This window comes from Macaca fascicularis, chromosome 9, assembly GCF_037993035.2.
Source record: "Macaca fascicularis isolate 582-1 chromosome 9, T2T-MFA8v1.1".
NCBI lineage: Eukaryota > Metazoa > Chordata > Mammalia > Primates > Cercopithecidae > Macaca > Macaca fascicularis.
The window spans coordinates 110,922,891-110,938,930 of record NC_088383.1 but is presented as its reverse complement, the minus strand read 5'-3'; the positions used below and the strand labels follow the sequence as shown (position 1 = coordinate 110,938,930).

The 16,040-nt window shown below is 39.6% G+C and overlaps 1 protein-coding gene across 19 annotated transcripts in view; it reads left to right on the top strand.

Annotated features, from left to right (window-relative positions):
* The window catches only part of ARMH3 (armadillo like helical domain containing 3), a 222,162-nt gene that overhangs the window by 115,759 nt on the left and 90,363 nt on the right, over window positions 1-16,040 (top strand). For all 19 annotated transcript variants that reach the window (XR_012418158.1, XR_012418159.1, XR_012418156.1 and 16 more), the window contains one exon: window positions 4,798-4,873. Coding sequence is in view for 16 of the 19 variants with exons in the window: in XM_074002571.1 (XP_073858672.1) it covers window positions 4,798-4,873 (76 nt within the window). In the remaining 3 variants the exon portion in view is untranslated. The remainder of the gene's footprint in view (window positions 1-4,797; window positions 4,874-16,040) is intronic.

The window sequence follows — 16,040 nt, the reverse complement described above, 5'->3', positions numbered from 1 at the left end:
AATTTTCAGAGCCCTCAGATAATTACTTTTCATGTTTTGTCTGGAGTTTTTAGCTGTAATCAGCAGGAGATAAGGCTTTAGTGGGCTTACTCCGCCATATTTTTGTTTAATATAAAATTTTTCTTTCATTATTTTAAAAATCTCATTTCTTTGTTTTCTGGCTTACATAGTTGCTAGTAAGAGGTCTGTTGTTTTCATCTTTGTTTCTCTGTGCATAATATCTTTGTTTTTCTCTGAATGTTTTTTCTTTTTGAGATGGAGTCTCACTCTGTCCCCCAGACTGGAGTGCAGTGGTGCCATCTGGGCTCATTGCAATCTCTTTCTCCTGGGTTCAAGTGATTCTTGTGCCTCAGCCTCCCGAGTAGCTGAGATTACAGGTGTGCACCACCATGCTTGGCTAATTTTTGTATTTTTAGTAGAGACAAGGTTTCACCATGTTGGCCAGGCTGGTCTCGAACTCCTGACCTCAGGTGATCCACCCACCTTGGCCTCCCAAAGTACTGGGATTACAAGCATGAGCTACCATGCCTAGCCTCTGAATGCTTTTAATATTTTCTCTTTATCATTGATTTTCAACAATATGATTATCACATGCCTTGGCATGGTTTTCTTTATGTTTATTTTGCTTGGGCTTCTTAGAACTTCTTGAATCTGTATATTTCTAGTTTTCATCAAATGTGGAAATGTTTTGGCTATGATTTCTTCAAATATGTTTTGTCCCTGCTCTTCTCAGTTTGGACTCTCTCTCTCTCTCTATATATATACACACACACACACACACACCCCATATATTATATATATTATATAATATATAATACATATGTATTTTATATATATATAGGCTCAAGCAATCCTTCTGCCTTAGCCTTCCAAAGTGCTGAGATTATAGGCATTAGCCACTGTGCTTAGCCATGGGTTTCTTTTTTAATATTTCCATTTCTTTGCTCATCATTTTCAGATTTTCCTCAGTCTTCCTGAATATATGAAACATATTTCTAATAGCTGTTTTAATGTCCTTGTCTTTTCCTTCCATTGTCTTTCTTCATGTCTAGGTCTGTTTCTACTGACTGATTTTCCCTGTGCTTATGCTTCATATTTTTTTGTTTCTTATGGTTCATATGTTTTTATTTCTTTGCATGCCTGGTTATTTTTGTCATTAGAATTTAGAATTGTGATTTTTATGATGTGGATGCTGGATTTTGTTATGTTTCTTTTATGTAAGATTGTACTTTTTTCTGGAATGTGATTATGTTATGTGGAATCAGTTGGATCTTTTCAGGTTTTGCTTTTAAGGGTTGAGGGTAGATCAAGAGCAACCTTGAATGTAGGCTAGTTTGTACCATTACAAATGCAGTACCCATTTACAGAACCTGCCTGATACTCCATGTGTTACTAGGTCTTTCCACTCTTGCTGGTGGAAACACAAGTTATTTTCGTTGCGGAGCGTGTCATGAGCTCCTCAGTTTCTTCTCCTTTCCAGTGATTCTTCGCCCTCAGCCTTGGGTAGTTTCTTCTTCTGTACGCATAGATCAGTGTCTGCAAGAAATACAAGGGATCTCCAGAGCTGTCTGTCAAACTCCCTCCTTGCCAGCTTTCTGCCCCACATCCTCTAGATGTCTTGGCCTCTCCAAATGCTGATCTCTGTATCTTCAACTTTGCAAGATTTCTGGCTTCTGTTTAGATTCTTCTTCCCAGCCCTGCAGGGTTCACCTTCTTTGTTTTCTTCCTTTTGGGGGATCACAATTCTATATTGCTTGTTTTCCAATGTCTGACAACCACTGTTTCATATGTTTTGTCCAGGTTTCTGTTGTTTAAAGTAGGAGGGTAAGTTATGTCTTATTACTGCATCTTGGCTAGAAGAGGAAAGACTTTTTTTTTTTTTTTTGAGATGGAGTCTTGCTCTGTTGCCTAGGCTGGAGTGCAGTGGTGCAATCTTGGCTCACTGCAACCTCTGCCTCCAGGGTTAAAGCAATTCTCCTGCCTCAGCCTCCTGAGTAGCTGGGACTACAGGCACATGCCACGACACCCAGCTAATTTTTTTTTTTTTTTGGTATTTTTAGTTGAGATGGGGTTTCACCATGTTGGCCAGGCTGGTCTTGAATGCCTGACCTCAAGTGATCCACCCACTTCAGTCTCTCAAAGTGCTGGGATTACAGGCGTGAGCCACTGCGCCCGGCTCACTAAGACATTTTTGGTAAAGGCACACACTTAATCTTCCTGTTTGGCTGCAGTGAAGTCCACTGTATGGGAAGGACCTCCACAGAAGGTACCCAGAACCATAAATGACGTGTTTTAATCTGTCTTTTATTATTTTTAAAATCAAAGACAATTACCAATACTAAAGAAAAGCATAGAAAATATTTAAAATCTTATAATTCCTTGGTTCTAGTACTACTGCTGTTTTCATTGTTGTATATTAACCCACATGCATACATAGTTCTACAGAGTTGTAATCATGATATCCTTCTAGCTTGTGTTTTTTAAAGTACAATTTGTATTTTTTGTAATTTTCATGTCTCTTTTTAAATGGTTGCATATTATTTTTGTGTACCATAATTTACTACATAAATGATTGCTTTAGTTTGAGACTTTTAGGGAATTTTGAAATAATTTTGTGTTTCAATTTGGTAGCTCAAAAAAGAATGTAAAAACCAATGGCGTTTCCAAAGGAAATGCAGTGATGAGGTCATCTGAGTGCCTGTTCAGTAAGGAACAGAGCTGACAGGGTATTACAGAGAAGTAATCTGTGGACAGAGTTTAATACCTCTGTGAAAATGTGAGGAGGTAAAATTCAGCTCCATTTCATAAACGTCTAGGTTCTACCATCAGAGAACTTGTGATTTTGTGGGGGATCTGGTGAAAAACCAATGCATCTAAATAAATTTCACAATTGAGTTGAACAATACATGTATGGCTTCCTGAAACAATTTTGTTCATGACATGAATAAATTCACACATGCACTCAGTGAAACCTGAGTTCAGACTGTAGAGCTCTAACTTGGAACTATACCAAATTCCCTTGCACTAAATCTTATAAATTAAAAAAGCAGCACTATTGATGTGTTTTATTAAGCCTTCTGTCTTATCTTCTTTTTCATAAAATTGCATGAATTTATAAACATGAGACATTGCTGAAACAGATGTAGAGCAGCCAGATGAGCTTTCTTTCCCCTATTACAGCCACAGGCACTCCCCTCTGATTGAGCTGCTGCTATAGCTCTTGAGAATCTTGGGTCAGGCGTACATAGTGATGGTACTCAGCTATGAAGGTCATATACCGATTGGTCACACATTTCTTAATGTTAGTGAGGCCGTACTTTTTTCTTTTGGGAAAGTCTCAGATACAGTACATTCATTCATTCATTTGGGAGGTAGTCTATTGAAATTAATAATAGCTAAAATTTATTTACTATGTGTCAGGCACTAATCTAAGAACTTTATATATAACAATTCTTTCATATAGGTATTGCTGTTATTCTCTAGTAGGTGGCAGGGGCTGGACTTGGACCCTGACCATTGGCTTCAGAGATCTTGTTCTTCTCTACATAAACGTAGGCTCTTGAGTCGTTTCCCTCCAGGTTTAAATTCTAGCTCCACTACTGACAACTTGTGTGAATGACTGCAATCAGTTACTGTACTTGTCTCCTCTCAGTCTTGGTTTTCCTCATCTGTATGCTACATTACATATACCCTAACTTGGTCCAGTGCCTGGCGCATAGTAAAGTCTCCATATATTTAGCTCTTATTAATTAGCATTCATTAAAACATACACTTAGAGTGCCTACCATGTGCTTGCTCTTTCAAGGAGCACTTGTGCTGTTTTGTCTCTTTTCTAAAATGGCATAAGTACTTTAATGTGTGACTCTGAAGATCATAGCTGATAGAGGATATATTCAGGTCTGTATTTCTATTATCTTTCCTCTGTGTGTGAGTTTGGAAAAGGGAGAGAATTTGGTCACACAAGGGAAGAACATTCTTGTAGATTCATTTTGTAGGTCACACAGTTAAGTCAGAGGAGCAAAAAAAGGTTAATCTGTTCTCACTCATAGGTGGGAATTGAAAAATAAGAACACTTGGACACAGGGTGGGGAACATCACACACCAGGGCCTGTTGTGGGGTGGGGGGAGTAGGGAAGGACAACATTAAGAGATATACCTAACATAAATGGCAAGTTAATTGGTGCAGCACACCAACATGGCACATATATACATATGTAACAAACCTGCACGTTGTGCACATGTACCCTAGAACTTAAAGTATAATTTAAAAAGAAAAAAAAAGGTTAATCCTTGATTGACACATGACCATCCTATATGTGGATGTGTCCTGTTTGACTGAGTTTATATGTTAAGGAGTTTATACATATACATAGAGCAGGAAGGGACATCAACTAAGCCAGCCAGTTCCACTAAATCAGCCCCCCCACCATTAGGGAAATGATAAATATGGCAACCAGGTTACCCTCACATCACCACCCCAGTGTAGATTGTAAATGCATGCAAAAATTAAGTTATAGAACCCTGTTAGCAGAGGGGAGGGAAAACCTAAGGCAGAGAAGGAGTAGAGTATTTTGATAGAAAGTGAAAAGAAGTTAGAGAAAAAACTCGAGTGAAAATAGTTGAGAGAATTCTATAAGCCCTTGTATTTTTATCTAAGCTGAGGATGTTTTTAACAGAAGATTGGCATAGGCTTTGTTTGGTTATTCTGAGAGTGCTATTCTGAGATGTGTCTTCATTCCTCATGTTTGTGTTTTATGCCGGGGATTTGACAGATCTGTGTTCTTTCCTTCTTTGCAGTCCTGAGGCTTTCTACCAATGCAGGCCAGTGGAAGGAAGCAGCTAGCAAGGTGACCCATGCATTGGTTAATATCAGGTAAGGAATGAGAAGTATCTCTTGCAGAGTTCCTTGGCTCTTCCTTAAGTTTATTGTACCTTTCTAAGTAGAGTGTGTTAAACACTACTACTATTTTAAGCCTTGATGTCTGTAGGAGTGGAAGAAAAATTGTCGTACTTGATCAGGAAAAGCAGGAGTACACGAGGATTTTATTTTATCATATTGAAACAGCTCAAAGTGCTGGCTGTTCTGTGAATTTTTTTACTGAGAGATGGTTACAAGCCCTTTTCAGGCATGCTAGTCGCCAGAGTGTTCTGTGTATAGGTCATCTGAAAGCTTTTCTCCAAAGATTTTCCGCTTTTCTCCATGCCTTCAGTGAATGATTCATGGAGATCTAGAATGTTGACCTTTTACTTTACGTGACTGTTTCTATTTATGGTAAACAGAGGCAAATGGAGTCCATGGGGCTGAGTCATTTTAGGTTGCTTATGAAACAGCAAGGCAATTACAGAGTGCCATATGTATTGGATAAAGTTGTGTTAGGCATGGAGTTGGTCAGGGTCTTGAGGAGGCACCACCCATGCGCTGGTGTGAGCTGTTGGTAAATGGAGAGGAGAAAGTGCTTTCACCATTGGGAAACCTAAAGTCGACTTTTTTTCTGTTCCTTGCTCCCTTTGTGCCTATGATTTTTTGTTTTCTCAACAGTTATTACATTGTTCTTATAAACAATTGAAAAATTAACATTGAGTAAAAGGCAAATCCAACAGATGGGGAACTTGATTTAGCTCCAGATGTAAGACTTGCCAGACATTCCTAGTAATAGTAATGCACATTTACAACTTGGTATAGATTCTAATGTGTGACATAGCTGGTCTCTGATTTTTTTTTCCTATATCTTTTCTTTCTTTTTATTTAAATGTAAAATGTCCTGTCCCTGCAGTGATTTACTACCATGTTTGGCACATCTGGGCATAAAAGGAGAAGTGTGAAATGTGTGTGTTAGGAGGACTGGGATGAGGGATCATGGGGTGAGATGTGCTAACAAGATTGCAGTGAAGGTTGATCTGCCTTACCTGTCCCCAGAGTCATTTTGCGTCAAACACAATTTTATAAATCTCACAAATAAATGCATATCCGCACCTAGCAAATAATCCAGATACTGTGATGAGGCCTTATGATAAATGCAATTTTCTGTAAGAATCAGAAATTACAAACTGCCTTCTCCCAAATATCCCTTTATGACCCAAGGGCAGCATGACAAATGTGGGTGTTTGAATGAAGCACCAGGTTCTGGGCTAGGGTATGAAGTGCATATGGGTATAATTTATGTTGTGTTGACTTATTCATGTATTTATGTAGGCCTTCCAGGCAGCTCCTTTTCCTGTGGGGCCTGTTTCCTTGATCACATTCCTTTATACTTGCCTTATCTTCTACTTTGTTGCTTTTCCTTTTGGTGGTTTCTGGCTTGGCTGCTGTCCCTGTTCTTCCCAAGGGCCATCAAGCAGCTAATTTAAGCTTTTGACCTCTCCTTTTTCCAACAGCTAAGAAAGGACTGGGCTGAGCCTTGTTACCATGTAACCTCTTTCTTCTCTTTGTATGACTATCAGGCCTATACCTTCATTTTCATTCCTTAAATTTCTCTGATTAACTTGCTGCAATAATCACATCATTTTTACTATTGCTAGTAATCTGACTCAGTATACATCTAAAGTAGCAAAAAGATCCAGTCATGAACAGGCTCAGTGGCTCATGCCTGTAATCCTAGACCTTTGGGAGGCAGAGGTGGGAGGATCACTTGATTCCAGGAGTTCAAGACCAGCCTGGCCAACATAGTGAGACCCTGTCTCTAAAAAACAAAATAAACAAAGATTAGCTGGGCATAGTGGCACATGCCTGTAGTCCCAGCTGCTGAGGAGCCTGAGGTGGGAGGATCATTTGAGCCCAGGAGGTCAGGTTGAGGCTGCAGTGAGCCCCAGATCATGCCACTGCTCTGCAGCCTGGGTAACAGAGTGAGGCCCTGTCTCAAAACAAACAAATCAATTTTTTGAAGAGATTATTGGAAAGGAGTGATTGAATGTCACCACAGTAAGGCCAGATCAGGGAAAAATACAGGTGGTACTAAGCCTGCAAAAGTCTACCATTTTTTTTTCTGACATCTATTCTCACTTATTAAATGCCAGACTTTGTGCTGCTCTTTCTTACATTACCTTCTTTAATCTTCACACTTTATAGGGTATATTATATACTTTTAAAAATATACTTGTTCCCAGTGAAGAAACTGAGTCTTAAAGATGTTGTATATTGTGGAAGTCCCCATATTTGTTCCTTGGCAAAGCTGAGAATTAATAATAGGTCCTCCTCCTCCTCCTCCTCCTTCTTCCTTCTTCTTCCTCTTCCTCTTCCTCCTCTTCTTCCCCTTCCTCCTCTTCTTTCCCTTCCTCCTCTTCTTTCCCTTCCTCCTCTTCTTCCCCTTCCTCTTCCTCCCCTTCCTATTCTTCCCCTTCCCCTTCCCCTTCCCCATCTTTCTTCCTTTTTTTTTGAGACAGGGTCTGACTGTGTCACTCAGGCTGGAGTGCAATGGTGCGATTTCTGCTCACTGCAGCCTCCGCTTCCCAGACTCAAGCAATCTTCCCACCTCAGCCTCCCAAGTAGCTGGGACTATAGGCACGTGCCACCACACCTAGCTAATTTTTGTATTTTTTTGTAGAGATGGGGTTTCACCATGTTGCCCAGGCCGATCTCAAACTCCTGAGCTCAAATGATCCACCTGCCTTGGCCTCCCAAAGTGCTGGGATTACAGGCGTAATTAGGCTGAGCCACCATGCCCAGCCTAATCCTAGGTCTTCTAAGTCCAAGTTCAGGGCTGCTCTTTCTTGCAAACCATAATACCTCCTTCTGTAAAGCTGCATTGAAGACTAACATGGAGGGGTAAACAGAAAACTCACCATGATGTATTGAAAGGAATATGGAAATTTGAGTTGGAAAAACTGTATTTTTTTCTTTTGTCTCTACCACTTACTGTGTGACCATGAGCGAGTTACTTAGCTTCTGTGGACCTCTATCCACCATCTGTAAAGTGGAGCTGATGGTGATAGCAACTATTTCACCAGGTAGCGGTTGTGAGAATTATATGACGTAATGCATATGAAAGCTCCTGGTGAACTATAAAATACTGGTTATTTCACTTGTGTCTTCAAGGTTCATTCCTGTTGTAGCATGTGTCAGAATTCCCTTCCTTTTTAGGGTGAATAATATTCCTCTGTCTGTATATACCACATTTTGCTTATCCATTCATCTGTTGATGGACACTTGAGTTGCTTCTACTTTTTGGTTATTATAAATAATGCTGCTATGAACATGGGTATACAAGTATCTGTTTGAGACCCCACTTTCACTTTTTGGGGACATATCCTCAGAAGAGGAATTGCTGTGTCATATGATAATTCTATATGTAATTTTTTGAGAAATTGCCGTAGTGTGTGTGTTTTTTTTTTTTTTAGATTTAGCATTTTGACCCTTCCTTAGAGTAGTTCCTAAGTACATCTTCAGTTTTCCTCTTTTTTTTTTTTTTTTGAGATGGAGTCTCACTCTGTTGCCCAGGCTAGAGTGCAGTGGCATGATCTCTGCTCACTGCAATCTCTGCCTCTTAGATTCAAGTGATTCTCCTGCCTTAGCCTCCTGAGTAGCTGGGATTACAGGCACACACCACTATGCCCAGCTAATTTTTGTATTTTTAGTAGAGATGGGATTTTTACCTTGTTGGCCAGGCTGGTCTCAAACTCCTGACCTTGTGATCCACCCACGTCGGCCTCCCAAAGTGCTAGGATTACAGGCATGAGCCACCGCACCTGGCCCATTTTTCTTTTCTATAAAAGTTAAGATATTACCTTAACCTTGAGAGATGTTTTGCTTTCCTTGGTAGGGAGAACTTGATGTTTGAATGAGGGCAGTCCAGGGAGTTTTCTTTTTTCAGTCAGTATTCTCTTAGCAGAGAGCAAAAAATAGTATGACTTGGAAGTGTGTACTCCAGTGAACCAATGGTAATGAGTGCTGCCTTAGGCTCCTTTGCCTTTTCACTAATAGCTTGTGTTAGATACCCATGACACTACTTTCTGTGGTTTAGAAAACAAGAACCTGTGTCAGAAAATCTGACCTGTGGTTATCCAGGAATACTGTGGGGTATTTAACACCAAGTTGATAATCAAGGATAGAGATATAAATGCTTAGCAGTAAAATTCTGATGTTGTGCAGCATTTGCTTCTGCTGTTTATAAAAGGTATTTGTGCTGATCCCACATCTCAAAAGGATTTTTAAGGCAGAGTGAACAAACTCTTAGCCACCTCTTCTGTAGTATGTTCTTTAATAACCATAAGAAGGGCTTGGGTTGCATGTGAAGTCTTCAGACACCTAACAGCTGTGAGGCCTTCCAGACTAGTTTGCCAGTTGACGATATCTCCAAATTATGTCTTTGAGATCTGGAATGCAGTGCATCTAATGACTACCATAATGTTGTGTCTCCCCAGCAGGTGAAAGGCAGCAGGAAGGCTGTAGACCTTTCTGTTCTAAGAATACTTAGTTTAGATTGTGACAGTGAAAGTTAAAAGTACTTCGACACACTCGGAGCCTAAATTTGCTCAAGTGTCAGTCTTTTTGCTTTTCACTTGTCTTTCATGGCCTAGTCATGCTAGTTCTTTAACTGTCAAAGTTATTTATGTTTAAACAATTTGCTTCTATCTTCCCGTTTGATCCTTCAGTGAGATTCTTAAAATGCAGCTGCTTAGAAACTGCTGTTTTTATTGGAACACAAACAGGACCCTGTATGTTTTCCTCTCTATAGGAGAGTTGTGTCATTGCTTTGCTATACCAAAAAAAAAATATATATATATATATATATCTCCACCTTTGAGATTCCACTTGTTGGTGTAATTGTTGCTTCAGCTGCTTCCACAGATCTAATGGTTCACAAAGGAGTACTTTGAGGGGCCAGTGCAGGGCTGCTTGGTGAACTGCAGCACAGTAACGGAGTCTTGGTTTAGGAGATTCAGACATTGTAATTAAATTGTAAGATTTTTAGTTGGGGGCTGCTGTGTTTTAGATGAGTGTGACTTTAGTATCTAAAACCCCTCCTAAACTTATCCCAAAATTTGGGAACTTTTTGCCTGAAGACTTACATGCTAAATATTTCCTGCCAACACTTGGCAGGCAATCCCAGTGAAGTCTTGTACTTTAGGAAGATGTCTGCTATTAACCTTATTAGTCGAAAGAGACTAAAGTCTGACCTTCATCTAACCAAACAACTTTCAGGGTAAGTAATTTGAGGCCCTTAATGAATCTCTTCAAATTAAAATTTTAATGCTTTACACTTAATGAGCATTTTATTAGGACCAAGTTCAAAATCCTATTCTCTGATTGCTCACAGAAAGAAATAGTGACTGAATCACACTGCAAGTAGGTGATTCTCCTGATCTGTAATTTTCTTAAGGTGCATAGGTTTTAACTATGGTTAATGTATTAACTTTTTTCTTAATTTGGAATGCCTTAAGCTGAAGTTCAGTATTTCTTCAAGAATGACTTTTCAGATACTGTTAGAATTAGTGACAAGCCTGGGGTTTGGAATGAGAATTTAGTGTATTTCTTTTAAATCTCTTAATTGTTCACCTAGCGAGTTTGCTTCCTGTCTTCCTGTTCACTTCATGGTCTTTTTGTTCCAGTGCCAAAGTGGTCCCCTCACCCACCCTTCTTTCTTGCTTATGTAGCTGTTTTCTTTCACCCTAAAAAACACTCTTACCCTCATACATGGGTGCACACATGTGTGCGTGCACAAACACACACACATGGTTAAGTGTACACTGCTGGGGAGGCTAAGGAACAAGAATAGCTTTCAGCAGTCTCTGAGATAATGGGGTTATTGAGTATAATATCCTTTGGAATAGGCTGTGTGCGGAATTCCGAATGTCACAGGAAATAAGCCTTCAAGCAGTAATCACTGTCTATAGCAAAGTTAGGGTTAGGAAGGAATGTGAAGTCTCATCCAGCCAAAATCTCCCCAACTTCCTTTGCCCACTCACCTGTTTGGGCTAAAATCTTTGCCACATTGCTATAGTTCACTTAACAAAGTGGATACCAATGAGAGAGAAGCAGTTTCATGCCCAGGCACTTCAGCTGAAGGATGCAACTTAGTCTAGTGAAAAGTAAATGTGGACTAAAATGATTAATGATAGAAGCAGAGCCATTGGGCTGTTGACTCTTGAATAGCAGGGAGTACATGAACATAATCTTCTATTCTGCAGTTGTCTGCTCTGAGGTGGCAAGTAAGCTCAGATGATCTCCACTGAGTTAGAATTTATCAATAATGACCTTTTTTTTTTTTTTCTGTTAATCAGACCCTGCTGATCTCCCATTAGAGAAAATGAAAAGCATTATACAGATTAAAACAAAGCACCAAAATGAAGCTGGTATAATATTGTTTACCCAATGACTGGGAGCATTACGTATCATTCTAATGGTCACTGTTCCCTAATCTTTTAAGACTACAGCTAGAATTGAAAAACCAAACACTGAATCCCGTGTGGTTAATCATCTGTTTTACCCTAGTTTGGTTTATGCTGCAAAATGAAGTTTTACAATAGGTCATAGGTGGACTTGAGGAACTGCAGTGCAGTAAAGAAGTCGTGGCCAGGCGCAGTGGCTCACGCCTGTAATCCCAGCACTTTGGGAGGCCGAGGGGAGCGGATCCTAAGGTCAGGAGATCGAGACCATCCTGGCTAACACGGTGAAACCCTATCTCTACTAAAAATACAAAAAATTAGCCGGGCGTGGTGGTGGGTGCCTGTAGTCCCAGCTACTCGGGAGGCTAAGGCAGGAGAATGTCATGAACCCGGGAGGTGGAGCTTGCCGTGAGCCGAGATCGAGCCACTGTACTCTAGCCTGGGCGAAGGAGAAAGAAAGAAAAAAAAGTCTTAGTTTAGGAGATTCAGACATTCGTAATTAAATATTAAGATTTTTAGCTGGGGGCTGCTGTGTTTTAGATGAGTGTGACTTTAGCGTCTAAACCCCCTCCTAAACTTATCCTGAAATTTTCTTAGAGTCTTTTTCTACATTTGCCCTATTTTTTTTTTTTACTTGTGATAAAAATACACATAACATAAAATTTACCATTTTAACGATTTTTTAAAAATTGAGATGGAGTCTCGCTCTGTTGCCCAGGCTGGAGTGCAGTGGTGCAGTCTCAGCTCACTGCAAGCTCCGCCTCCCGGGTTCACACCATTCTCCTGCCTCAGCCTCCCGTGTAGCTGGGACTCTACAGGCGCTCGCCACCACGCCCGGCTAATTTTTTGTATTTTTAGTAGAGACGGGGTTTCACCATGTTAGCCAGGATGGTCTCGGTCTCCTGACTTCGTAATCCCCCCGCCTCAGCCTCCCAAAGTGCTGGGATTACAGGCGTGAGCCACCGCGCCCGGCCCATTTTAACGATTTTGAAGTGTACAGTTTAGTGGTAAGTACATTAATATTGTTGCACAACCATCACCAACATCCATCTCCAGGGCTACTTCTTTTTCTTCAACTGAAACTTTGTACTCATTAAATATAAACTCCCTGTTCCCTCCTCCCAGCCTCTGGCTATTATCATTCTGTTTTCTGTTTCTATGAATTTGACTATTTTAGGAACTTTATATAAGAGGAATTACAAAATGTTTGTCCTTCGTGACTGGATTATTTTGCCTAATATAATATTCTCAAGGTTCATCCATGTTGTAGCATGTAGCAGAATTTACTTTTTAAGGATGAAATTTTTGCATTGTATGAATATGCCACATTTTGTTTCTGCATTTTCATGGTAACGGACACTTGGGTTGCTTCCACCTTTTAGCTATTGTGACTAATGCTGGTGTGAACATGAGTGTATGTAAATCTCTTTGAGACTCTGCTTTCATTTCTTTTGGGTATGTACCCAGAAGTGTTATTGCTGAATCATATGGTAATTCTCTGTATAACCTTTTGCGTAACTGCCACTCAAAGTGGCTGCACCATGTTACTTTCCAATTTCTTCACTTTCTTCCCAACATTTGTTTTCTGTTTCTGTTTTTGTTTTTTGTTCTGCCTCTCTCCTGTTTTCCGTTTTTTGGTTACTAGCCATCCCAGTGGGTGTGAAGTGGTGTCCTCATAGTGATTTTAATTTCATTTTTTTAAATGACTGGTGATGTTGAGCATCTTTTTATATACTTATTGGCCATTTGTATATCTTCTTTGGAGAAATGTCTATTGAAGTCTTCTGCTCATTTTTTAATGGAATTTTTGATTTTTTGTTGTTGAGTTTTAGGAGTTCTTTATATATTCTAGATATTAATTCATTATCAGATATATAATGTGCAGATATTTTCTCCCATTCCATGGGTTGCTTTTCATTTCATTGATGGTGTCCTTCGATGCACAAGTTTTTAATTTTGATGAAATTTAACTTAGCTATTGTTTTGCTTGTTGCTTATGTTTTTGTTATCACATCCAAGAAGTCATTGCCAAATCCAGTGTCATCAGGTTTTCTCCCATGTTTTCTTCTAAGAGTTTTATGTTCTTTCAGCCCTTACATTTAGGTCCTTGATCCTTTTTTGTTTTTTGAGGTAGGGTCTTGCCACATTGCCCAGGCTCATCTTGAACTCCTGGGCTCAATTGATCCTCCTGCCTGAGCCTCCCTAGTAGCAAGGACTACAGGTATACACCACTACATGCAGCTTCCTTTGATCCATTTTGAGTGACTTTTTATATATGATATAAAGTAAGCATCCAAATTCATTTTTGGGCACATGGATATCCAGTTTCCCTAATGCCCACTGCTTTTTTTTTTTTTTTTTTTTGACAGACTTTTGTTCTTGTTGCCCAGGTTGGAGTGCAATGGTGCAGTCTCGGCTCACTGCAACCTCCACCTCTTGGGTTCAAGCGATTCTTCTGCCTCAGTCTCCCGAGTAGCCGGGATTATCGGTGCCCGCCACCACACCCGCCTAATTCTTTTGTATATTTAGTAGAGACAGGGTTTCACCATGTTGGCCAGTCTGGTCTTGAACTACTGACCCTCAGGTGTGAGCCTCGGCCTCCCAAAGTGTTGGGATTACAGGCGTGAACCATCGCATCTGACCCCCACTGCTTTTCTGAGATAACCACAGCTCAAATTTCTTAACCTGTAATCAGGCTGAATTTGGAACTTAACTGATAAGGGATAGAAATGGAGCCTCTCCTGTTTTTTCCTACATATTTCCATTCCTTTTTGTTTTTTAGGTTTGCTCATCCCTCTTCTGTTTAAGGGATAGCATAATGTAGTGGTTAAGAGTAGGGACTCTAGAGTCAGGTTGTCTGAGTTTGAGTCCCTGCTGTACCATTACTTTGGACAAGTTATTTAACCATTCTTTCCTTGAGTTTTCTCAGCTATAAAGTGAGGATAACAATGAACCTATATCATCATTGAGATTATTAAATGACAGTATATATAAAGCATGTAGAATACTGCCTGGCACATATTCAGTGCTATATACTTGTTTATTATTATTGTCTTTAAAAAATTGTTATCCTGATCGTGCAAGTCTGGGAACCTTATCAGCCCCTTCCATACCTAACTTTGTTCAGTCCTTTTTCTGTAGTCATGTGGACTTAGTAGGGACCAGAGATACAAAATAATATTTATTTACAAGCTGACATCAGGGGCAATACTGGAACTTCGGCTGTCAACCTGTGCCTTTGCATCATTGATGGGAAAATAGTTTGGGTGGGGAGAGTTTGTGTTTTCTATCACTTTCAGTCCTTTGAGGAGATGTTTGACCATGCAACCTTGGCTATATCATTGTGGTAAAAGAATGCCCCCAAAACGAATACACATATACCTGAGAGGCTATTAACCAACATGTTCTTATCTTTGGTTGGCAGGATTATAGGTGGTTTTATAGGTTGGTGCAAAAGTAATGGCAAAACCGCAATTACTTTTGCACCAACCTAATAAGTTTTTGTTCTTGTATTTTAATTTATTAAAACATTTAGCTGTGAACTTTTTTTGTAGATACTCTTTATCAGATTGAAGAAAGTCCTTTCTGTTCTTAGTTTGTTGGGTGTTTTTATCATCAAAGGGTGTTGGATTTTGTCAAATGCTTTTTCTGCTTCTATTGAGACCATTGTGTGGTTTCTATTTCTTATTCTATTGATAAAACATACTACGGCCGAGGTGGGTGGATCACAAGGTCAGGAGATTGAGACCATCCTGGCTAACATGGTGAAACCCCGTCTCTACTAAAAAACAAAAAATTAGTTGGGCGTGGTGACGGGCGCCCATAGTCCCAGCTACTCCGGAGGCTGAGGCAGGAGAATGGTGTAAACCCAGGAGGCAGAGCTTGTGGTGAGCTGAGATCGCGCCAATGCGCTCCAGCCTGGGCGACAGAGCAAGACTCCGTCTCAAAAAAATATGTAATAATAAATAAATACTACATTAATTGATTTTCAGATGTTAAACCTTGCATTCCTGGGATAAATCCTACTTGGTCATGGTGTATAATTTTTATATTTTGCAGGATTCAGTTTGCTAGTACAGGATGAGCATCTCAAATCTGAAAATCTGAAATCTGAAATGCTCCAAAATCTGAAACTTTTTGAGCACCAGCATGATGCTTAAGGGAAATGCTCATTGGAACAATTTGTGTTTCAGATTTCTGGATTAGGGATGCTCAGCTGGTAAGTATAATGCAAATATCCAAAATTTAAAAAAAAAATCTGAAACCTAAAACTCTTCTGATCCCAAGCATTTTGGATAAGGATATTCAGCCTATGTTTTATGTCCATATGCAATATCTGCAGACCAAAGAAGTATTGCTATTTCATTTTTTGTTCCTCTGATCCTTCTTTATTGCTTTCTTTGCATTAAGTGAATATTTTCTAAAAAGCATTTTTATTGCTTTAATGATTTTTCTCACTGTTTTTTGAGTTATTTCCTTAGTGCTTGCTCTAGGGCTTAGTATGCATATCTTAATTTATCAGAATTAGCTTCAGATTTATACTAAATTAATTCCAGTGAAATATAGAAATGTTACTCTTATGCAACTCTAAATAACATACACACACAACACCCACTTCAATAAACTTTATTTGTAGAGGACACTCTTTCCTGAGAAAGTGAGGACCCACTAGAAACAGGACTCTAATTTTGTCCACTTGATCATTTCTGGAGCAAGGA